This window comes from Coloeus monedula (genome assembly GCF_965178545.1).
Source record: "Coloeus monedula genome assembly, contig: HAP1_SCAFFOLD_761, whole genome shotgun sequence".
In the NCBI taxonomy this organism is placed as follows: domain Eukaryota; kingdom Metazoa; phylum Chordata; class Aves; order Passeriformes; family Corvidae; genus Coloeus; species Coloeus monedula.
In genome coordinates, this window is record NW_028120249.1 from 1,851 (window position 1) to 24,978 (window position 23,128).

At 54.0% G+C, this 23,128-nt stretch overlaps 1 protein-coding gene across 1 annotated transcript; it reads right to left on the reverse strand.

Annotated features, from left to right (window-relative positions):
* Positions 1–2,115: 2,115 nt before the first annotated feature.
* Positions 2,116–21,910, reverse strand: LOC309585866 (multiple epidermal growth factor-like domains protein 8; the record flags this gene model as incomplete). Its single annotated transcript, XM_082303696.1, has 9 exons — positions 2,116–2,258; positions 8,472–8,585; positions 10,191–10,351; positions 12,247–12,350; positions 12,632–12,783; positions 16,439–16,660; positions 19,823–19,920; positions 20,259–20,329; positions 21,707–21,910. Coding segments are annotated over 9 exons (1,269 nt in total), but the record flags the coding sequence as incomplete, so codon positions are not given.
* Between the last annotated feature and the right edge of the window lie 1,218 nt (positions 21,911–23,128).

Genomic DNA, 23,128 nt, shown 5'->3' on the forward strand with positions numbered 1-23,128 from the left:
TTGGGGATTTTGGGGGAGGATTTGGGGGATTTTGGGGGAATTTGGGGGAGGATTTGGGGGATTTTGGGGGAATTTGGGGGAATTTTGGGGGAATTTGGGGGAAGATTTGGGGGAATTTGGGGGAATTTTGGGGGAATTTTGGGGGAATTTGGGGAATTTTGGGGATTTTGTGAGGATTTGGGGAATTTTGGGGGAATTTGGGGGAAGATTTGGGGAATTTTAGGGAATTTTGGGGGAATTTGGGGGAAGATTTGGGGGATTTTGGGAGAATTTGGGGGAAGATTTGGGGAATTTGGGGGGAATTTGGGGGAATTTGGGGGAATTTGGGGAATTTTGGGGATTTTGTGGGGATTTTGGGGAATTTTGGGGATTTTGGGGAATTTTAGGGAATTTTGGGGGAATTTGGGGGATTTTGGGGAATTTTAGGGAATTTTGGGGGAATTTGGGGGAAGATTTGGGGAATTTGGGGGAATTTTGGGGGAATTTGGGGGATTTTGGGGAATTTTGGGGATTTTGTGGGGATTTTGGGGAATTTTGGGGAATTTTAGGGAATTTTGGGGGAATTTGGGGGGAATTTGGGGGTTTTTGGGGCGTTTGGGGAGGGAATTTGGGGGGATTTGGAGAAATTTGGGGAATTTGGGGATTGTGGAGGGAATTTTGGGGGAATTTTGGGGATTTTGGGGGAATTCGGGGGAAATTTGGGGGATTTTGAGGAATTTTGGGGGTGTTTTGGGGAGAATTTGGGGAATTTTGGGGGATTTGGGGGGGATTTTGGGGATTTTTGGGAATTTCGGGGAATTTTGGGGGAATTTGGGGATTTTGGGGGAATTTAGGGGGCAATTTGGGGAATTTCGGGGATTTGGGGGAATTTTGGGAGATTTTTTTGGAATTTCAGGGAAATTTGGGGAGAATTTGGGGAAATTGGGGATTTTGGGGGAATTTAGGGGAGTTTGGGGGGGGATTTTGGGATTTTTGGGGAGAATTTTGGGGATTTGGGCAATTTTGGGATTTTTGGAGGAAAGTTTGGGGAATTTTGGGGGAATTTGGGGAATTTTGGGAGGTTTTTGGAGAGAATTTGGGTATTTTGGGGGAGAATTTGGGGATTTGGGGGAAGAAATTGGGGATTTTGGGGGATTTTGGGGATTTTTTGGGGGGATTTTGGAGGGGATTTTTTGGGGATTTTTGGGTGGATTTTGGGGGAATTTGGGGGAATTTTGGGAGATTTTGGGGCGGGGATTTTGGAGGATTTTGTGGGGGGATTTTTGGGTGGATTTTGGGGTCCTGGCTGGGATTTTTTGGGGGGATTTTCGGGGGGATTTGGGGGGATTTTGGAGGGGATTTTTGGGGGAATTTTAGGGGATTTTGGGGGGATTTTGGGGTGGATTTTAGGGGATTTTTGGGGTGGATTTTGGGGAAACTTTGGGGGATTTTTGGGTGGATTTTTTGGGGGATTTTTGGGTGGATTTTTTGGGGGATTTTTGTGGGGGGATTTTGGGGGGATTTTGGGGGACTTTGGGGTGGATTTTGGGGGGATTTTGGGGTGGATTTTGGGGGGATTTTGGGGGGGATTTTAGAGGATTTTTTGGGGTGGATTTTGGGGGGATTTTGCGGGATTTTGGGGAATTTTTGGGGTGGATTTTGGGGGGATTTTGGGGTGGATTTGGGGGATTTTGGGGTGGATTTTGGGGGGATTTTGGGGTGGATTTGGGGGATTTTGGGGTGGATTTTGGGGGATTTTGGGGGGGATTTTGGGGGATTTTGGGGGGGATTTTGGGGGATTTCGGGGGGGATTTTGGGGGGATTTTGGGGTGGATTTGGGGGATTTTGGGGTGGATTTTGGGGGATTTTGGGGGGGATTTTGGGGGGATTTTGGGGGATTTCGGGGGGGATTTTGGGGGGATTTTGGGGTGGATTTGGGGGATTTTGGGGTGGATTTTGGGGTGGATTTTGGGGGATTTGGGGGGGATTTTGGGGGATTTTGGGGTGGATTTGGGGGATTTTGGGTGGATTTTTGGGGGAATTTTGGGGATTTCGGGGGAGATTTTGGGGGGATTTTGGGGTGGATTTTGGGGTGGATTTTGGGGAGATTTGGCAGGATTTGGGGGCTGCGCTCACCTCGTGCAGGACGAACGAGGGCACCTTGTAGGCGCGGAGGTCGCCCCGGGGGGTCCCGCTGAAGCCCCCGGCCACCAGCAGCACCCGCCCGGCCAGGACCGCGGCCACGTGCGAGTAGCGCCCCCCCCCGGCCCCGCCCGCCTCTGAAATTTGGGGGGAACGGGATCATTCGGGAGCCCAAAATCCCCCAAAATCCCCCCCCTAAAATCCCCCCAAAAATCCCCCCAAAATCCCGCAAAATCCACCCCAAAATCCCCCCAAAATTCCCATAAAATCCCCCCAAAAATCCCCCCCAAAATCCATCTCAAAAATCCCCTCCAAAATCCACCCCAAAATTCCGCAAAATCCACCCCAAAATCCCCCCAAAAATCCCCCCAAAATCCACCCCAAAATCCCCTAAAATTCCCCCAAAATCCACCCCAAAAATCCCGCCAAAAATCCCCCCAAATCCACCCCAAAATCCCCTAAAATTCCCCCCAAAATGCCCCCAAAATCCATCTCTAAAATCCCCCCCAAAATCCCCCAAAAATCCCTCCCAAATTTCCCCCAAAAATCCCCTACAAAATCCACCCCAAAATCCCCCTAAAATTCCCCCAAAAAATCCCCCAAAAATCCGCCCAAAAATCCCCCAAAATCCGCCCCAAAAATCCCCCAAAAATCCCTCTCAAAATCCCCCAAAAATTCCCCTAAAATTCCCCCAAGATTCCCCCAAAAATCCACCCAAAATCCCCCCAAAATCCAGCCCAAAATTCCCCTAAAAATCCCCAAAAAAATCCCCTAAAATTTCCCCAAAAATCCCCCCAAAATTCCCCTAAAAATCACCCTAAAAAATCCCCCAAAAATCACCCCAAAAAATCCCCCAAAAAATCCCCAAAATCCACCCCAAAAATCCCCCAAAATCCCCCCCAAATCCACCCCAAAAATCCCCCAAATCCCACCTCAAAACACCCAAAAAAAACCCCAAAAATCCACTCAAAATCCTTCCCCAGGACCCTCCTAAAAAGCCCCAAATTCCACCCAAAATCCCCCCAAAAAATCCCAACCCCGAAATCCCCCCCAGGGCCCCCAAAAAGCCCCAAAAAGCCCCAAAAAGCCCCAAATCCCCCCAGGCCCGGCCACGTGCGAGGAGCGCCCCCCCCCGGCCCCGCCCGCCTCTGAAATTTGGGGAACGGGGTCATTGGGGAGCCCAAAATCCCCCAAAATCCCCCCAAAATCCCCCCAAAAATCCCCCCAAAATCCCGCAAAATCCACCCCAAAATCCCCCCAAAATTCCCATAAAATCCCCCCAAAAATCCCCCCCAAAATCCATCTCAAAAATCCCCTCCAAAATCCACCCCAAAATTCCGCAAAATCCACCCCAAAATCCCCCCAAAAATCCCCCAAAATCCACCCCAAAATCCCCTAAAATTCCCCCAAAAATCCCGCAAAAAAATCCCCCAAAATCCCCCAAAATCCCCCCCAAAAATCCCCCCAAAAATCCCGCAAAATCCACCCCAAAAATCCCCCAAAATCCGCACCAAAATCCCCCCAAAATTCCCATAAATTGCCTCCAAAATCCCCCAAAAATCCACCCCAAAAATCCCCCAAAAATCCCTCCCAAAATCCCCCCAAAATTCCCCTAAAAATCATCCCAAAAAATCCCCCAAAAAATCCCCCCAAAATCCCCCCAAAAAACCCCAAAATCCCCCCAAATCCACCCCAAAAATCCCCCAAATCCCACCTCGAAACACCCAAAAAAAACCCCAAAAAATCCACTCAAAATCCTCCCCCAGGACCCTCCTAAAAAGCCCCAAATTCCACCCAAAATCCCCCCAAAAAATCCCAACCCCGAAATCCCCCCCAGGGCCCCCAAAAAGCCCCAAAAAGCCCCAAAAAGCCCCAAATCCCCCCAGGCCCGGCCACGTGCGAGTAGCGCCCCCCCCCCGGCCCCGCCCGCCTCTGAAATTTGGGGAACGGGGTCATTGGGGAGCCCAAAATCCCCCAAAATCCCCCCAAAAATCCCCCCAAAATCCCCCCAAAATCCCGCAAAAATCCCCCCCCAAAATCCCCCCAAAATTCCCATAAAATCCCCCCAAAAATCCCCCCCAAAATCCATCTCAAAAATCCCCTCCAAAATCCACCCCAAAATTCCGCAAAATCCACCCCAAAATCCCCCCAAAAATCCCCCAAAATCCACCCCAAAATCCCCTAAAATTCCCCCAAAAATCCCGCAAAAAAATCCCCCAAAATCCCCCAAAATCCCCCCCAAAAATCCCCCCAAAATCCACCCCAAAATCCCCTAAAATTCCCCCAAAATCCCCCCAAAAATCCCGCCAAAAATCCCCCCAAATCCACCCCAAAATCCCCTAAAATTCCCCCAAAAATGCCCCCAAAATCCACCCCAAAAATCCCCCAAAAATCCCTCCCAAAATCCCCCCAAAATTCCCCTAAAAATCATCCCAAAAAATCCCCCAAAAAATCCCCCCAAAATCCCCCCAAAAAACCCCAAAATCCCCCCAAATCCACCCCAAAAATCCCCCAAATCCCACCTCGAAACACCCCAAAAAAAACCCCAAAAATCCACTCAAAATCCTCCCCCAGGACCCTCCTAAAAAGCCCCAAATTCCACCCAAAATCCCCTCAAAATCCCCCAAAAAATCCCAACCCCGAAATCCCCCCTAGAAAGCCCCAAATCCCCCCAAAATCCCCCAAAATTCCCTCTGAAAATGTCCAATTTTGGATGAAAAAAACCCCTTTTTTTCTCAGTTTTCACCCAAATTTCGCCCAATTTTTGCCCAAAACCCCCCAAATTTCACCCAAATCTCCCCCCGCGCCCCCTCCCCAAATTGGGGTCCCCTCCTCACCCACAACCCCGCAAACCCCCCAAAATCCCCCCAAAATTCCCCAAAATTCCCCCATTTATGGCAAAAAACCTCAATTTTCACCCAAATTTCGCCCAATTTTCACCCAATTTTTGCCCAAAACCCCCCGAATTCTCCCCAAAATCTCCCCCCGCGCCCCCTCCCCAAATTTTGGGGCTCTTTTCTCCCCCAAGCCCCCTCCAAATCCCCCCAAAATCCCCCCTAAAAATGACAAAGTCGGGACAAAAACCCCCAAATTTCACCTGATTTTCACCCAAATTTCGCCCAATTTTTGCCCAAAACCCCCCAAATTTCACCCAAATCTCCCCCCGCGCCCCCTCCCCAAATTGGGGACCCCTCCTCACCCACAACTCCGCAAACCCCCCAAAATCCCCCCAAAATTCCCCCATTTATGGCAAAAAAACCCCAATTTTCACCCAAATTTCACCCGATTTTCACCCGAATTTCGCCCAATTTTTGCCCAAAACCCCCCGAATTCTCCCCAAAATCTCCCCCCGCGCCCCCTCCCCAAATTTCGGGGCTCTCTTTTACCCCCCAAGCCCCCTCCCCACCCCAAATCCCCCCAAAATCCCCCCTAAAAATGACAAAGTCGGGACAAAAACCCCCAAATTTCGCCTGATTTTCACCCAAATTTCGCCCGATTTTCACCCAAATTTCACCCATATTTCGCCCAATTTTTGCCCAAAACCCCCCAAATTCTCCCCAAATCTCCCCCCGCGCCCCCTCCCCAAACTGGGGACCCCTCCTCCCCCAGAACCAGCTCCAGACCCGCCAAAATTCCCCAAAATCCCCCAAAATTCCCCCATTTATGGCAAAAAACCCCAATTTTCACCCAAAGTTCGCCCAATTTTCACCCGATTTTCACCCAAATTTCACCCAAGTTTTGCCCAAAACCCCCCAAATTTCACCCAAATCTCCCCCCGCGCCCCCTCCCCAAACTGGGGACCCCTCCTCCCCCAGAACCAGCTCCAGACCCGCCAAAATTCCCCAAAATCCCCCAAAATTCCCCCATTTATGGCAAAAAACCCCAATTTTCACCCAAAGTTCGCCCAATTTTCACCCGATTTTCACCCAAATTTCACCCAAGTTTTGCCCAAAACCCCCCGAATTTCACCCGAATCTCCCCCCGCGCCCCCTCCCCAAATTGGGGTCCCCTCCTCACCCACAACCCCGCAAACCCCCCAAAATCCCCCCAAAATTCCCCAAAATTCCCCCATTTATGGCAAAAAACCTCAATTTTCACCCAAATTTCGCCCAATTTTCACCCAATTTTTGCCCAAAACCCCCCGAATTCTCCCCAAAATCTCCCCCCGCGCCCCCTCCCCAAATTTTGGGGCTCTTTTCTCCCCCAAGCCCCCTCCAAATCCCCCCAAAATCCCCCCTAAAAATGACAAAGTCGGGACAAAAACCCCCAAATTTCACCTGATTTTCACCCAAATTTCGCCCAATTTTTGCCCAAAACCCCCCAAATTTCACCCAAATCTCCCCCCGCGCCCCCTCCCCAAACTGGGGACCCCTCCTCCCCCAGAACCAGCTCCAGACCCGCCAAAATTCCCCAAAATCCCCCAAAATTCCCCCATTTATGGCAAAAAACCCCAATTTTCACCCAAAGTTCGCCCGATTTTCACCCGATTTTCACCCAAATTTCACCCAAGTTTTGCCCAAAACCCCCCAAATTTCACCCAAATCTCCCCCCGCGCCCCCTCCCCAAATTGGGGTCCCCTCCTCACCCACAACCCCGCAAACCCCCCAAAATCCCCCCAAAATCCCCCCAAAATTCCCCCATTTATGGCAAAAAAACCCCAATTTTCACCCAAATTTCACCCGATTTTCACCCGAATTTCGCCCAATTTTTGCCCAAAACCGCCCGAATTCTCCCCAAAATCTCCCCCCGCGCCCCCCTCCCCAAATTTTGGGGCTCTTTTCTCCCCCAAACCCCCTCCCCCCCCCAAAACCCCCCCAAATCCCCCCCAAATCCCCCCTAAAAATGACAAAGTCGGGACAAAAACCTCCAAATTTCGCCTGATTTTCACCCAAATTTCGTCCAATTTTTGCCCGAAACCCCCCAAATTCTCCCCAAAATCTCCCCCCGCGCCCCCTCCCCAAACTGGGGACCCCTCCTCCCCCAGAACTAGCTCCAGACCCGCCAAAATTCCCCAAAATCCCCCAAAATTCCCCCATTTATGGCAAAAAACCCCAATTTTCACCCAAAGTTCGCCCGATTTTCACCCGATTTTCACCCAAATTTCACCCAAGTTTTGCCCAAAACCCCCCAAATTTCACCCAAATCTCCCCCCGCGCCCCCTCCCCAAATTGGGGTCCCCTCCTCACCCACAACCCCGCAAACCCCCCAAAATCCCCCCAAAATCCCCCCAAAATTCCCCCATTTATGGCAAAAAAACCCCAATTTTCACCCAAATTTCACCCGATTTTCACCCGAATTTCGCCCAATTTTTGCCCAAAACCGCCCGAATTCTCCCCAAAATCTCCCCCCGCGCCCCCTCCCCAAATTTCGGGGCTCTCTTTTACCCCCCAAGCCCCCTCCCCACCCCAAATCCCCCCAAAATCCCCCCTAAAAATGACAAAGTCGGGACAAAAACCCCCAAATTTCGCCTGATTTTCACCCAAATTTCGCCCGATTTTCACCCAAATTTCACCCATATTTCGCCCAATTTTTGCCCAAAACCCCCCAAATTCTCCCCAAATCTCCCCCCGCGCCCCCTCCCCAAACTGGGGACCCCTCCTCCCCCAGAACCAGCTCCAGACCCGCCAAAATTCCCCAAAATCCCCCAAAATTCCCCCATTTATGGCAAAAAACCCCAATTTTCACCCAAAGTTCGCCCGATTTTCACCCGATTTTCACCCAAATTTCACCCAAGTTTTGCCCAAAACCCCCCAAATTTCACCCAAATCTCCCCCCGCGCCCCCTCCCCAAATTTGGGGGCTCTTGCGCCCCCCTCAAGCCCCCTCCCCACCCCAAAATCCCCCCAAAATTCCCCCATTTATGGCAAAAAAACTCATTTTTCGCCCAATTTTCGCCCAATTTTCACCCAGTTTTTGCCCAAAACCGCCCGAATTCTCCCCAAAATCTCCCCCCGCGCCCCCTCCCCAAATTTCGGGGCTCTCTTTTACCCCCCAAGCCCCCTCCCCACCCCAAATCCCCCCAAAAATGACAAAGTCGGGACAAAAAACCCCAAATTTCGCCTGATTTTCACCCAAATTTCGCCCAATTTTTGCCCAAAACCCCCCGAATTTCACCCAAATCTCCCCCCGCGCCCCCCTCCCCAAATTGGGGACCCCTCCTCACCCACAACCCCGCAAACCCCCCAAAATCCCGCCAAAATCCCCCCAAAATCCCCCCATTTATGGCAAAAAAACCCCAATTTTCACCCGATTTTCACCCGAATTTCGCCCAATTTTTGCCCGAAACCGCCCGAATTCTCCCCAAAATCTCCCCCCGCGCCCCCTCCCCAAATTTCGGGGCTCCTCTCCCACCTTGGGGGGGCTCCAGGGGGTCCCCGCGGAGCCAGAGGTGGCAGCGGAGGTGATAAAAGTGCAGCCCCTCGTCGTAGCACTTCTCCTCGTGGTAGTGCGTGTGCACGTTCCCGCCTGGAATTTGGGGCATTTTGGGGCCAAATCCCGAATTTTGGGGATTTGGGAAACCCTCGAGGGGTCGGATACGGAATTCCCGCGGAATTCCCGCCAAAATCGGGTGATTTTTGGGGGAAAAAACGGAATTTTGGGGGTTTTTCCCCCGCCTGAGAAACGAGAGATTTTTGGGGATTTAACAGCAAAATTTGGGGAATTTCGGGGTCTGATCCCAAATTTTGGGGGTTTGGAAAGGACTCGAGGGGTCGGGGGTGGAATTCCCGCGGAATTCCCGCCAAAATCGGGTGATTTTTGGGGGGAAAAACGGAATTTTTGGGGTCTGGGGGGGGTGGGGTTGATGGAATTTTCACCTTTTCCGTGGGAATTTGGGGAATTTTGGGAGGAATTCCGGGGTTTTTGGGATTTGGAGTCTCCTCACCACCCCAAAAACCCCCAAAAACCCCGCAGAATTCGGGATTTTTCTGGGATTTTTGGGGGATTTTGGGGGATTTTCGCCGTTTTTCCAGGATTTTCCCCATTTCCTTGGGAATTTTTTGGGAATTCCGGGATTTTTGGGATTCGGAGTCTCCCCACTCCTCCCCAGCGACGGTGCCACCCCAAAAACCCCAAAAACCCCGCAGAATTCGGGATTTTTCTGGGATTTTTGGGGGATTTTTGGGGATTTTCGCCATTTTTCCAGGATTTTCCCCATTTTTATGGGAATTTTTTGGGAATTCCGGGATTTTTGGGATTTGGAGTCTCCCCACTCCTCCCCAGTGACGGTGCCACCCCAAAAACCCCAAAAACCGCGCGGAATTCGGGATTTTTCTGGGATTTTGGGGGGATTTTTGGGGATTTTCGCCGTTTTTCCAGGATTTTCCCCATTTCCTTGGGAATTTTTTGGGAATTCCGGGATTTTTGGGATTTGGAGTCTCCCCACTCCTCCCCAGCGACGGTGCCACCCCAAAAACCCCCAAAAACCCCGCAGAATTCGGGATTTTTCTGGGATTTTGGGGGGATTTTGGGGGATTTTCGCCGTTTTTCCAGGATTTTCCCCATTTTTATGGGAATTTTTTGGGAATTCCAGGATTTTTGGGACTCAGAGTCTCCCCACTCCTCCCCAGCGACGGTGCCACCCCAAAAACCCCAAAAACCGCGCGGAATTCGGGATTTTTCTGGGATTTTGGGGGGATTTGGGGGGATTTTCGCCGTTTTTCCAGGATTTTCCCCATTTTTATGGGAATTTTTGGGGAATTCCAGGATTTTTGGGATTCGGAGTCTCCCCACTCCTCCCCAGTGACGGTGCCACCCCAAAAACCCCCAAAAACCCCGCAGAATTCGGGATTTTTCTGGGATTTTTTTGGGATTTTTGGGGATTTTCGCCGTTTTTCCGTGATTTTCCCCATTTTTATGGGAATTTTTGGGGAATTCCAGGATTTTTGGGATTCGGAGTCTCCCCACTCCTCCCCAGTGACGGTGCCACCCCAAAAACCCCCAAAAACCCCGCAGAATTCGGGATTTTTCTGGGATTTTTTTGGGATTTTTGGGGATTTTCGCCGTTTTTCCGGGATTTTCCCCATTTTTATGGGAATTTTTGGGGAATTCCGGGATTTTTGGGGCTCTCACCGAACACCACCATGTAGTCCCCGATGAGGGAGGCGCTGTGGAAGGCCCTTTCCCGGGGGCCCCGCTGGGACCCCCCCCCGAATTCGCCGCGGGCCCGGAGGGGGCTCCAGAGGCGCCGATCCACGTGGAAAACGTCCGTGGAATTCACCCGGACACTGAACCTGGACAGAGGGGGGGGGCGGGTCAGGGAGGACCCAAAAAACCCCGAATCCACCCCAAAAAAAAAGCCCCGAAAAAAAAAAATTCCCCTCCAAAAAAATTCCCCCCCAAAAAAAATCACCGGAAAAAAATTCCCCAAAAAAATCGCCGAAACTATCACCAAAAATATCACCAAAAAATTCTCCCCCCCAAAAAAAATCACTGGAAAAAAATTCCCAAAAAATCGCCAAAAATATCACCAAAAAATTCTCCCCCCCAAAAAAATCACCGGAAAAAAATTCCCCAAAAAAATCGCAGAAAATATCACCAAAAAAATTCCCCCCCCAAAAAAATCACCGGAAAAAAATTCCCAAAAAATCGCCAAAAAAATCACCAAAAATATCACCAAAAAAATTCCCCCCCAAAAAAAATCACCGGAAAAAAATTCCCAAAAAATATCGCCAAAAATATCACCAAAAAATTTCTCCCCCCAAAAAAAAATCACCGAAAAAAAAATTCCCCCCAAAAAAATCACCAAAAATATCACCAAAAAAATTCTCCCCCCAAAAAAAATCACCGAAAAAAAAATTCCCCCCAAAAAAATCACCAAAAATATCACCAAAAAAATTCTCCCCCCAAAAAAAATCACCGAAAAAAAAATTCCCCCCAAAAAAATCACCAAAAATATCACCAAAAAAATTCCCCCAAAAAAATCACAAAAAAAAAATCACCAAAAGATTCCCAAAAAAATCCCCCCCAAAAAATCCCCCCCAAAAGATCCCCCCCAAAAAATTCCCCAAAAAATCCCCCAAAAACAAAATTCCCAAAAAAAATTTCCCAAAAAATCCCCCCCCAAAAAATCCCCCAAAATAAAATTCCCCCAAAAAATCCCCTCAAAAAAATCCTCCCAAAAAAATTCCCCCAAAAAAATTCCCAAAAAAAATCACAAAAAAAAACGGGAAAAAAAAAGGAAAAACCACCTCCAAAAAAATCCCCCCAAAAAATCCCCCCCCAAAAAAATGACAAAAAAAAACGGGGGAAAAAAAGGAAAAACCTCCCCAAAAAAATCCCCCCCCCAAAAAACCCCAGAAAAAAACCTCGGAAAAAAAATCCCAAAAAAATTCCCCCCAAAAAATCACCAAAAAAAACCACCAAAAAATCGCCAAAAAGAAAATTCCCAAAAGAAAATTCCCAAAGAAAATCCCCCCCCAAAAAAATCCCCAAAAAAATCCCCCAAAAAAATTCCCCCCAAAAAATCCTCCCCCCAAAAAATTCCCAAAGTAAAATTCCCAAAATAATCCCCTCCAAAAAATTTATTTTAAAAATCCCCCAAAAAAGTCCCCGAAAAAAATCCCCCCAAAAAAATTCCCAAAAAAATCCCCCAAGAAAATCCCCCAAAACCAAAATTCCCCCCAAAAAATTTCCCGAAAAATCTCCCCCCAAAAAATCCCCGCAAAATAAAATTCACAAAAAAAAACCCCAAAAAATCCCCCCCCAAAAAATTCCCAAAAAAAAAAATCACAAAAAAAAACGGGGAAAAAAAAGGAAAAACCACCCCTAAAAAATCCCTAAAAAAATCCCCAAAAAATCCCCCAAAAAAGGGGGGAAAAAAGGAAAAACCACCCCAAAAAAAATCCCAAAAAAATCCCCCCAAAAAAATCCCCCCAAAAAAATCCCCGGAAAAAAACCCCCAAAATCCCCCCAAAATCCCCTCCCAGTCCCTCCCAGTGGCTCCCAGTCCCTCCCAGTTCCCCCCAATCCCCTCCCAGTCCCTCCCAGTCACCCCTGCACCCCCTCTAGACACCCCCAGCATCCCCAAATCCCCCCCAAACCCCTCAAAATTCCCCCCAAAACCCCTCAAAATCCTCTCCCAGTGGCTCCCAGTGGCTCCCAGTTCATCCCAGTCCATCCCAGTGACCTGGCTGTGGACGGCCGGTGCCCCCCATAGACCAGGAGGCTGCGGGAGGGGGGGTGAAAGAGCAGAACCCCCCCCAAAACCCCCCAAAAATCCCCCCAAAACCCCTCAAAATCCCCTCCCAGTGGCTCCCAGTGGCTCCCAGTTCCCCCCAATCCCCTCCCAGTGGCTCCCAGTCCCTCCCAGTTCCCCCCAATCCCCTCCCAGTCCCTCCCAGTCACCCCTGCACCCCCTCTAGACACCCCCAGCATCCCCAAATCCCCCCCAAACCCCTCAAAATCCCCCCCAAAACCCCTCAAAATCCTCTCCCAGTGGCTCCCAGTCCCTCCCAGTTCATCCCAGTCCATCCCAGTGACCTGGCTGTGGACGGCCGGTGCCCCCCATAGACCAGGAGGCTGCGGGAGGGGGGGTGGAAGAGCAGCGAGTGCCCCGCGGCCCGGGGGGGCTTCCCCCCCCAGCCCCCCACCCTCTGCCAGGGACCCCCCCCGGGCAGGTGGAGCCGGAAGAGCCCCGAGGAGAAAACGTCCGAGGGGGTACGGCCTGAAAAAGAGGGAAAAACCCCAAATTCGGGGTGTTTGGGAGAGCCCAAAATGAGCGGGAATCGACCCAAAATGCAAAGGGAAAAAAAACCCCAAAAAATTGGGATTCTCAGAACATCCAAAATGCCCCAAAAGAGACCCGAAATCCTCCCAAATCCACCCCAAAATCCCCCCAAATCAGCCCAAATCCGTCCCAAAATGTGGAAAAACTCTGCCTGAAAAAGAGGGAAAATCCCCAAATTCGGGATGTTTGGGAGAGCCCAAAATGAGCGGGAATCGACCCAAAAAGCAAAGGCAAAAAACCAGAAAATTGGGATTCTCAGAACACCCGAAATGCCCCAAACAAGACCCGAAATCCCCCCAAATCAGCCCCAAAATGAGAAGGGAACAGGGCCTGAAAAAAGAGGGAAAAACCCCAAATTCGGGGTGTCTGGGAGAGCCCAAAATGAGCGGGAATCGACCCAAAATGCAAAAGGAAAAAACCCCAAAAAATTGGGATTCTCAGAACACCCGAAATGCCCCAAACAAGACCCGAAATCCCCCCAAATCAGCCCCAAAATGAGAAGGGAACAGGGCCTGAAAAAAGAGGGAAAATCCCCAAATTCGGGGTGTCTGGGAGAGCCCAAAATGAGCGGGAATCGACCCAAAATGCAAAGGGAAAAAACCCCAAAAAATTGGGATTCTCAGAACACCCGAAATGCCCCAAACGAGACCCGAAATCCCCCCAAATCAGCCCAAATCCGTCCCAAAATGTGGAAAAACTCTGCCTGAAAAAGAGGGAAAATCCCCAAATTCGGGATGTTTGGGAGAGCCCAAAATGAGCGGGAATCGACCCAAAAAGCAAAGGCAAAAAACCAGAAAATTGGGATTCTCAGAACACCCGAAATGCCCCAAACAAGACCCGAAATCCCCCCAAATCAGCCCCAAAATGAGAAGGGAACAGGGCCTGAAAAAAGAGGGAAAATCCCCAAATTCGGGGTGTCTGGGAGAGCCCAAAATGAGCGGGAATCGACCCAAAATGCAAAGGGAAAAAACCCCAAAAAATTGGGATTCTCAGAACACCCGAAATGCCCCAAACAAGACCCGAAATCCCCCCAAATCAGCCCCAAAATGAGAAGGGAACAGGGCCTGAAAAAAGAGGGAAAATCCCCAAATTCGGGGTGTCTGGGAGAGCCCAAAATGAGCGGGAATCGACCCAAAATGCAAAGGGAAAAAACCCCAAAAAATTGGGATTCTCAGAACACCCGAAATGCCCCAAACGAGACCCGAAATCCCCCCAAATCAGCCCAAATCCGTCCCAAAATGTGGAAAAACTCTGCCTGAAAAAGAGGGAAAATCCCCAAATTCGGGGTGTTTGGGAGAGCCCAAAATGAGCGGGAATCGACCCAAAATGCAAAGGGAAAAAACCCCAAAAAATTGGGATTCTCAGAACATCCAAAATGCCCCAAAAGAGACCCGAAATCCCCCCAAATCCACCCCAAAATCCCCCCAAACCTCCCCAAAGCCCCCCCAAATCCCCCTGAGTCCCCCTTGAAACCCCCTCAAACCCCCCCAAATCGCCCCAATCCCCCCCAAATCCCCTCAAATCCCCCCCAAATCACCCCCAAACCCCCCCAAATCGCCCCAATCCCCCCCAAATCCCCTCAAATCCCCCCCAAATCACCCCCAAATCCCCCCAAATCCCCCTGAGTCCCCCCCAAACCCCCCCAAACCCCCCCAAATCCCCCAACCCCCCCAATTTCCCCCCTAAATCCTCCCCAATCCCCCCTAAACCCCCCCAAATCCCCCTCAAACTCCCCCCCAATCCCCCCCAAATCCCCCCAAACCCCCCCCAAACTCCCCAAAATCCCCCCTAAATCCCCCCAAAGCCTCTCCAAACTCCCCCAAATCCCCCCTAAAATGCCCCAACTCCCCCCCAACCCCCCCCCAAATCTCCCCTCAAACCCCCCCAAACCCCCCCAAACTCCCCCCCAAATCCCCCCAAACCCCCTCCAAACTCCCCCAAATCCCCCCTAAAATGCCCCAAATCCCCCCCAAGCCTCCCCAAATCCCCCCAATTCCCCCTCAAACCTCCCCAAATCCCCCCCAAATCCCCCAAATCCCCCCAATTTCCCTCCTAAATCCTCCCCAAATCTCCCCCAAATCCCCCCAACTCCCCCCAAAAACCCCCAAATCCCCCAATTCCCCCTCAAAGCCCCCCAAACTCCCCAAAATCCCCCCCAAATCCCCCCAACTCCCCCCAAATCCCCCCAAACTCCCCCCAAATCCCCCCAAACCCCCTCAATCCCCCCCCAAATCCCCCCCAAATCCCCCCCAAACCCCCCCAAATCCCCCAAATCCCCCCTAAATCCCTCCAACCCCCCCCAAATCCCTCCAATTTCCCCCCTAAATCCTCCCCAAACCCCCCCAAATCCCCCCCAAATCCCCCTCAAATCCCCTCCAAACTCCCCCAAATCCCCCCAACTCCCCCCAACTCCCCCCAAATCCCCCCAAACTCCCCCCCAAATCCCCCCAAACTCCCCCCAATTCCCCCCAAATCCCCCCAAACCCCCCCAATTCCCCCCCAAACTCCCCCCAAACCCCCTTCAAACTCCCCCAAATCCCCCCTAAAATGCCCCAAATCCCCCCCAAGCCTCCCCAAATCCCCCCAATTCCCCCTCAAACCTCCCCAAATCCCCCCCAAATCCCCCAAATCCCCCCAATTTCCCTCCTAAATCCTCCCCAAATCTCCCCCAAATCCCCTCCAAACTCCCCCAAATCCCCCCAACTCCCCCCAAACCCCCCCAAATCCCCCAATTCCCCCTCAAAGCCCCCCAAACTCCCCAAAATCCCCCCCAAATCCCCCCAACTCCCCCCAAATCCCCCCAAACTCCCCCCCCAAATCCCCCCAAACCCCCTCAATCCCCCCCAAATCCCCCAAATCCCCCCCAAATCCCTCCAACCCCCCCCAAATCCCTCCAATTTCCCCCCTAAATCCTCCCCAAACCCCCCCAAATCCCCCCCAAATCCCCCCAAACTCCCCCCCAAATCCCCCCAAACCCCCTCAAACCTCCCCAAATCCCCCCCAAACCCCCCCAAACCCCCCAAATCCCCCTCAAACCCCCCCAAACCCTCCCAAAATCCCCCAAATCCCCCCCAAACCCTCCCAAAATCCCCCCAAATCCCCCCCAAATCCCCCTCAAACCCCCCCAAATCCCCCCCAACTCCCCCAAAATCCCCCCAAATCCCCTCCAAACTCCCCCAAATCCCCCCTAAAATGCCCCAAATCCCCCCAATTCCCCCTCAAACCTCCCCAAATCCCCGAGTCCCCCCTCAAATCCCCCCCAAACTCCCCCAATTCCCCCTCAAACCTCTCCAAATCCCCCCCAAATCCCCCAAACCCCCCCAATTTCCCTCCTAAATCCTCCCCAAATCCCCCCCAAATTCCCCCCAAAGCCTCTCCAAACTCCCCCAAATCCCCCCCAATTCCCCCAAATCCCCCCCAAATCCCCCCCAATTCCCCCAAATCCCCCCCAAATCCCCCCAAACTCCCCCCAAATCCCCCCAAATCCCCCAATTCCCCCCCAAACTCCCCCCAAATCCCCCCAAACCCCCCCAAAACCCCCCCAAATCCCCCCAAATCCCCCCCAAACCCCCCCAACCCCCCCCAGCCCCACCTCCGAACACGTAGAGCCACTCTCCGTCCACCAGCGCGGCGGCGTGGGCAGCCAGGGGCGGGGGGCTCTGGGGGTCGCTCTGGGGGGGCCGCAGCCGCCGCCAGCCCCCCCCGAGGGGCTCGTAGCCCCACAGGTCGTTGGTCAGAGCCCCCCCCCGCAGCTCCCCCCCGAAAATCACCAGCGTGTCCCCCAGGCCAGGGCGCTGTGCGAGTGCCGGGGGGCCTGGGGAGGGGGTTTGGGGGGTTAGGGGGGGTTTGAGGAAATTGGGGGGGGATTTGGGGGGGGTTTGGGGGAGATTCGGGAGGATTTGGGGGGGTTTGGGGGGATTTCGGGGGGTTAGAGGGGGATTTGGGGGGGATTTGGGGGGGTTTGGGGGAGATTTGGGAGGATTTGGGGGGGATTTGGGGGGAATTGGGGGGGATTTGGGGGGATTTGGGGGGATTTGGGGGGGGTTTGGGGGGGTTTGGGGGGGATTTGGGGGGGTTAGGGGGGGTTTGGGGAGGATTTGGGGGGGAATTGGGGGGGGTTTTGGGGGGGTTTGGGGTGGTTTGGGGGGCTTTGGGGGGAGTTTGGGGGGGTTAGGGGGGCTTTGGGGGGGAATTGGGGGGGTTTGGGGGGGTTTGGGGGAGATTTGGGGGAGTTTGGGGGGGTTAGGGGGGGTTTGGGGGAGATTTGGGGGAGAATTGGGGGAGTTTGGGGGTGTTAGGGGGGGTTTGGGGGTATTTGGGGGGGAATTGGGGGGGAATTGGAGGGGTTTGGGGGGGATTAGGGGGGGTTTGGGGGGGTTAGAGGGGGGTTAGAGGGAGATTTGGGGGAGTTGGGGGGGGTTGGGGGGGTTAGGGGGGGTTTGGGGGGAGATTTGGGAGGATTTGGGGGGGTTTGGGGGGGTTTGAGGGGGGTTAGAGGGAGATTTGGGGGAGTTGGGGGGGGTTGGGGGGGTAGGGGGGGTTTGGGGGAGATTTGGGGGGGAATTGGGGGGGGGTTTGGGGGAGATTTGGGAGGATTTGGGAGGCTTTGGGGGAGTTTGGGGGAGATTTGGGGGGATTTGGGGGGAATTGGGGGGATTTGGGGGCATTTGGGGGGGTTTAGGGGGGATTTGGGGGGGTTTGGGGGAGATTTGGGGGGGAATTGGGGGAGTTTGGGGGGGTTAGAGGGGGTTTGGGGGGAATTGGGGGGGTTTGGGGGGGTTGGGGGGATTTGGGAGGATTTGGGGGGGATTTGGGGGGAATTGGGGGGGATTTGGGGGGAGTTTGGGGGAGATTTGGGAGGTTTTGGGGGGGGATTTGGGGGAGATTTGGGGGGGAATTGGGGGAGTTTGGGGGGTGTAGGGGGGTTTGGGGGGTTGGGGGATTTGGGGGGGGGTGGGGGGAATTGGAGGATTTGGGGGGGATTTGGGGGGAATTGGGGGGGATTTGGGGGGATTTGGGGGGATTTGGGGGGGGTTTGGGGAGATTTGGGGGGGATTGGGGGGAGTTTGGGAGGTTTGGGGGGGATTTGGGGGGATTGGGGGGAATTGGGGGGATTTGGGGGGGTTGGGGGGATTTCGGGGGTTAGAGGGGGATTTGGGGGGGATTTGGGGGGGAATTGGGGGGGGTTTGGGGGAGATTTGGGAGGATTTGGGGGGGATTTGGGGGGGATTTGGGGGGAATTGGGGGGGATTTGGGGGGAATTGGGGGGAATTGGGGGGGTTTGGGGGAGATTTGGGAGGATTTGGGGGGGATTTGGGGGGAATTGGGGGGAATTGGGGGGATTTGGGGGGGTTTGGGGGGATTTCGGGGGGTTAGAGGGGGATTTGGGGGGGATTTGGGGGGGATTTGGGGGGGGGTTGGGGGAGATTCGGGAGGATTTGGGGGGCTTTGGGGGAGTTTGGGGGAGATTTGGGGGGATTTGGGGGGAATTGGGGAGATTTGGGGGCATTTGGGGGGGTTTAGGGGGGATTTGGGGGGGTTTGGGGGAGATTTGGGGGGGAATTGGGGGAGTTTGGGGGGGTTAGAGGGGGTTTGGGGGGAATTGGGGGGGTTAGGGGGGGTTTGGGGGAGTTTGGGGGGGTTTAGGGGGGATTTGGGGGATTTGGGGGGGATTTGGGGGAGTTTGGGGGGGATTTGGGGGGAATTTGGGGGGGATTTGGGGGGATTTGGGGGAATTGGGGGGGGATTTGGGGGAGTTTGGGGGGGATTTGGGGGGATTTGGGGGGAATTGGGGGGGATTTGGGGGGATTTGGGGGAATTGGGGGGGAATTGGGGGGGTTAGGGGGGATTGGGGGGGGTTTGGGGGAGATTTGGGGGGGAATTGGGGGATTTGGGGAGATTTGGGGGATTTGGGGGAGATTTGGGGGAGATTTGGGGGATTTGGGGGAATTTGGGGGGGTTGGGGGGGTTTGGGGGGATTTCGGGTGGTTAGAGGGGGTTTGGGGGGGATTTGGGGGAGATTTGGGGGATTTGGGGGGGTTCCGGGAGGTTTGGGGGGATTTGGGGGAATTTTTGGGGGGAGTTTGGGGGGATTTGGGGGGATTTGGGGGGGATTTGGGGGGGATTTGGGGGGATTTGGGGGGATTTGGGGGAGTTTGGGGGGGTTTGAGGGGCATTTGGGGGGATTTGGGGGGGATTTGGGGGATTTGGAAGGGATTTAGGGGGGGATTGGGGGGGCCTGGGGGGATTTGGGGGGAGTTTGGGGGAGATTTGGGGGGGAATTGGGGGGTGGTTTGGGGTTAATTTGGGGGGATTTGGGGGTTTCAGGGGGGTTTGGGGTTAATTTGGTGGAGATTTGGGGGTTTTTTGGGGGATTGGAGTTAATTTGGGGGAGATTTGGGGGTTTCAGGGGTTTTTGGGGTTAACTTGGGGGAATTTGGGGGTTTCAGGGGTTTTTTTTTGGGGGTTTCAGGAGGGTTTGGGGTTAATTTGGGGGGATTTGGGGGTTTCAGGGGGGTTTTTGGGGGTTTCAGGGGGATTTGGGGTTAATTTGGGGGGATTTGGGGGTTTCAGGGGACTTTTTGGGGGTTTCAGGGGGGTTTTGGGGATTTCAGGGGGGTTTGGGGTTAATTTGGGGGAGATTTGGGGGTTTCAGGGGGGTTTGGGGTTAATTTGGGTGGATTTGGGGGTTTCAGGGGGGTTGGTTTGGGGTTAATTTGGGGGGATTTTGGGGTTTCAGGGGAGTTTTTTGGGGTTTCAGGGGGGTTTGGGGTTAATTTGGGGGGATTTGGGGGGTTTCCGGGGGGTTTTTGGGGGTTTCAGGGGGATTTGGGGTTAATTTGGGGGGATTTGGGGGGTTTCCGGGGGGTTTTTGGGGGTTTCAGGGGGGTTGGGGTTAATTTGGGGGGTTTCAGGGGGGGTTTTTGGGGGTTTTTGGGGGTTGGGGTTAATTTGGGGAGGGGTCTCTCTCTCTCACCGGCGCGGGGCTCCCGGGGCTCTCCGGGATCCGCTCCCAGCGGTTGGAGCTGAAGTTGAACCGGACCAGATCCCCCAGGGCCTCGTTCAGGTCCAGCCCTGAGGGGGGGAAAACGCTCAGGACCCTTCCCCAAATCCCCCAAATCCCCTCAAATCCTCCCTAAACTCCCCCAAATCCCCCTCAAACTCCCCCAAACCCCCCCTAAACTGCCCCAAATCCCCCTAAACTGCCCCAAATCCCCCCCAAATCCCCCCAAATCCTCCCCAAACCCCCCTCAAACTCCCCCAAACCCCCCCTAAACCCCCCAAATCCCCCCAAACTCCAGCAAATCCCCCCTAAATCCCCCCAAACTCCCTCAAACTGCCCCCTAAACTCCCCTAACACCCCCCAAACCCCCCGCAAATCCCCCAAATCCCCCCAAAGCCCCCGGACGCACCCCCGAACACGTAGAGGGCCCCGCTCCCGGGCAGGACGCGCCGGCGGCCCCCAAACCCCCCCAAATCCTCCCTAAACTGCCCCAAATCCCCCCCCAATCCCTCCTAAACTCCCCTAAACTGCCCCAAATCCCCCCAAACCCCCCCAAATCCCCCCAAACCCCCTCAAATCCTCCCCAAATCCCCCCAAAGCCCCCGGACGCACCCCCGAACACGTAGAGGGCCCCGCTCCCGGGCAGGACGGCGCCGGCGGCCCCCAAACCCCCCCAAATCCTCCCTAAACTGCCCCAAATCCCCCCTAAACTCCCCCAAACTCCCTCGAATCCCCCCAAATTGCCCCCAAATCCTCCCTAAACTGCCCCAAATCCCCTCTAAACTCCCCCAAACTCCCCCCAAATCCCCCGGACGCACCCCCGAACACGTAGAGGGCCCCGCTCCCGGGCAGGACGGCGCCGGCAGCCCCCAAACCCCCCCAAATCCTCCCCAAACTCCCCCAAATCCCTCCTAAACTCCCCCAAACTCCCCAAATCCCCCCCAAACCCCCCCAAATCCCCCCTAAACTCCCCCAAATCCCCCCTAAACTCCCCCAAACTCCCCCCAAACCCCCCCAAATCCTCCCTAAACTCCCCCAAATCCCTCCTAAACTCCCCCAAACTCCCCCAAATCCCCCCCAAACCCCCCCAAATCCTCCCTAAACTCCCCCAAATCCCTCCTAAACTCCCCCAAACTCCCCAAATCCCCCCCAAACCCCCCCAAATCCTCCCTAAACTCCCCCAAATCCCTCCTAAACTCCCCCAAACTCCCCCAAATCCCCCCCAAACCCCCCCAAATCCTCCCTAAACTCCCCCAAATCCCCCTAAACTCCCCCAAACTCCCCCAAATCCTCCCTAAACTCCCCCAAATCCTCCCTAAACTGCCCCAAATCCCCTCTAAACTCCCCCAAACTCCCCCCAAATCCCCCGGACGCACCCCCGAACACGTAGAGGGCCCCGCTCCCGGGCAGGACGGCGCCGGCGGCCCCCAAACCCCCCCAAATCCTCCCTAAACTGCCCCAAATCCCCCCGAAACTCCCCCAAACTCCCTCGAATCCCCCCAAATCCCCCCCAAAGCCCCCGGACGCACCCCCGAACACGTAGAGGGCCCCGCTCCCGGGCAGGACGGCGCCGGCAGCCCCCAAACCCCCCCAAATCCCCCCTAAACTCACCCAAATCCTCCCTAAACTCCCCCAAATCCCCCCCAAACTCCCCCAAATCCCCCCAAATCCCCCCTAAACTCCCCCAAATCCCCCCTAAACTCCCCCAAACCCCCCCAAATCCCCCCTAAACCCCCCCAAATCCTCCCCAAACTCCCCCAAATCCCTCCTAAACTCCCCCAAACTCCCCCAAATCCCCCCCAAACCCCCCCAAATCCCCCCTAAACTGCCCCAAATCCCCCCGAATCCCCCCCAAACCCCCCAAATCCCCCCGGACGCACCCCCGAACACGTAGAGGGCCCCGCTCCCGGGCAGGACGGCGCCCGCCGCCGCCGTGCGGGGCCGGAATTCGGGGTCCCCGGGGCTGAGCTGGTACCAGCGGCCCCCCCCGAGGGGGTCCCCCAGGGAGAGGTCGCAGGAGAAGCCCAAAAAGCCCGGGCGGCACTCGCAGAGCCCCGAGTCCTGCGGAAAGGGGGGGAAACGCCCCAAAAAGCGGCTCAGGGCGGCTCCTTGGGGTCATCTGGGGCGGGTTGGGGTCCCAAAGCTCCAATCCCAAAGATTTGGGGTCAGTTTGGGGCGGGTTGGGGTCCCAAAGCTCCAATCCCAAACGTTCTGGGGTGCCAAAGCTCCAATCCCAAAAGATTTGGGGTCATTTTCAGGGGTTTTGGGGTGCCAAAGCTCCAATCCCAAAAGTTTGGGGTCAGTTTGGGGTGGTTTGGGGTCCCAAAGCTCCAATCCCAAAGTTTGGGGTCAGTTTGGGGTGGTTTGGGGTCCCAAAGCTCCAATCCCAAACGTTCTGGGGTCATTTTCAGGGGTTTTGGGGTGCCAAAGCTCCAATCCCAAAAGATTTGGGGTCATTTTCAGGGGTTTTGGGGTGCCAAAGCTCCAATCCCAAAAGTTCTGGGGTCCCAAAACTGCAAACCCCAAAAGTTTTGGGGTCCCAAAGCTCCAATCCCAAAAGTTTTGGGGTCTCTCAGCCCCATTTTGGGGGATTTTGGGGTGCCAAAGCTCCAATCCCAAATGTTTTGGGGTCATTTTGGGGGATTTTGGGGTCCCAAAGCTCCAATCTCCAAAGTTTTGGGGTCATTTTGGGGGATTTTGGGGTCCCCAAGCTCCAATCCCCAAAGTTTTGGGGTCATTTTCGGGGGTTTCGGGGTCTCTCAGTCCCATTTTGGGGATTTTGGGGTCCCAAAGCTCCAATCCCCAAAGTTTTGGGGTCCCACACCCCAAATTTGGGAGTCTCACCTGGCTCAGGCATCTGCTGGGCCCCTGGCAGGAGGATTGGGCACCCAAAAACCCCCAAAACTGCCCCAAATCCCCCCAAAACCCCCCAAAAATCCCCAAAACTGCCCCCAAAACCCCCCAAAAATCCCCAAAAAACCTGAAAACAGCCCCAAACCCCCAAAAAACCCCAAAACTCCAGAATTTTGGGGACTCACTGGGTTGTAGGAGCCCTGGGTGCCCGGCAACGCCCCTGGCACTGGGGGGACCCCAAAATCCCCACAAAAATCCCTAAAAATCCCTAAAAAATCCCCCCCTAAAAAGCCCAAGAATCTCCCCCCAAAAAACCTCAAAAATCCCTAAAAATCCCTAAAAAATCCCCCCAAAACTCCAAAAATCCCTTAAAAAATCCCCCTAAAAACCCAAAAAAATCCAAAAATCCCCAAAAAGTCCCAAAAA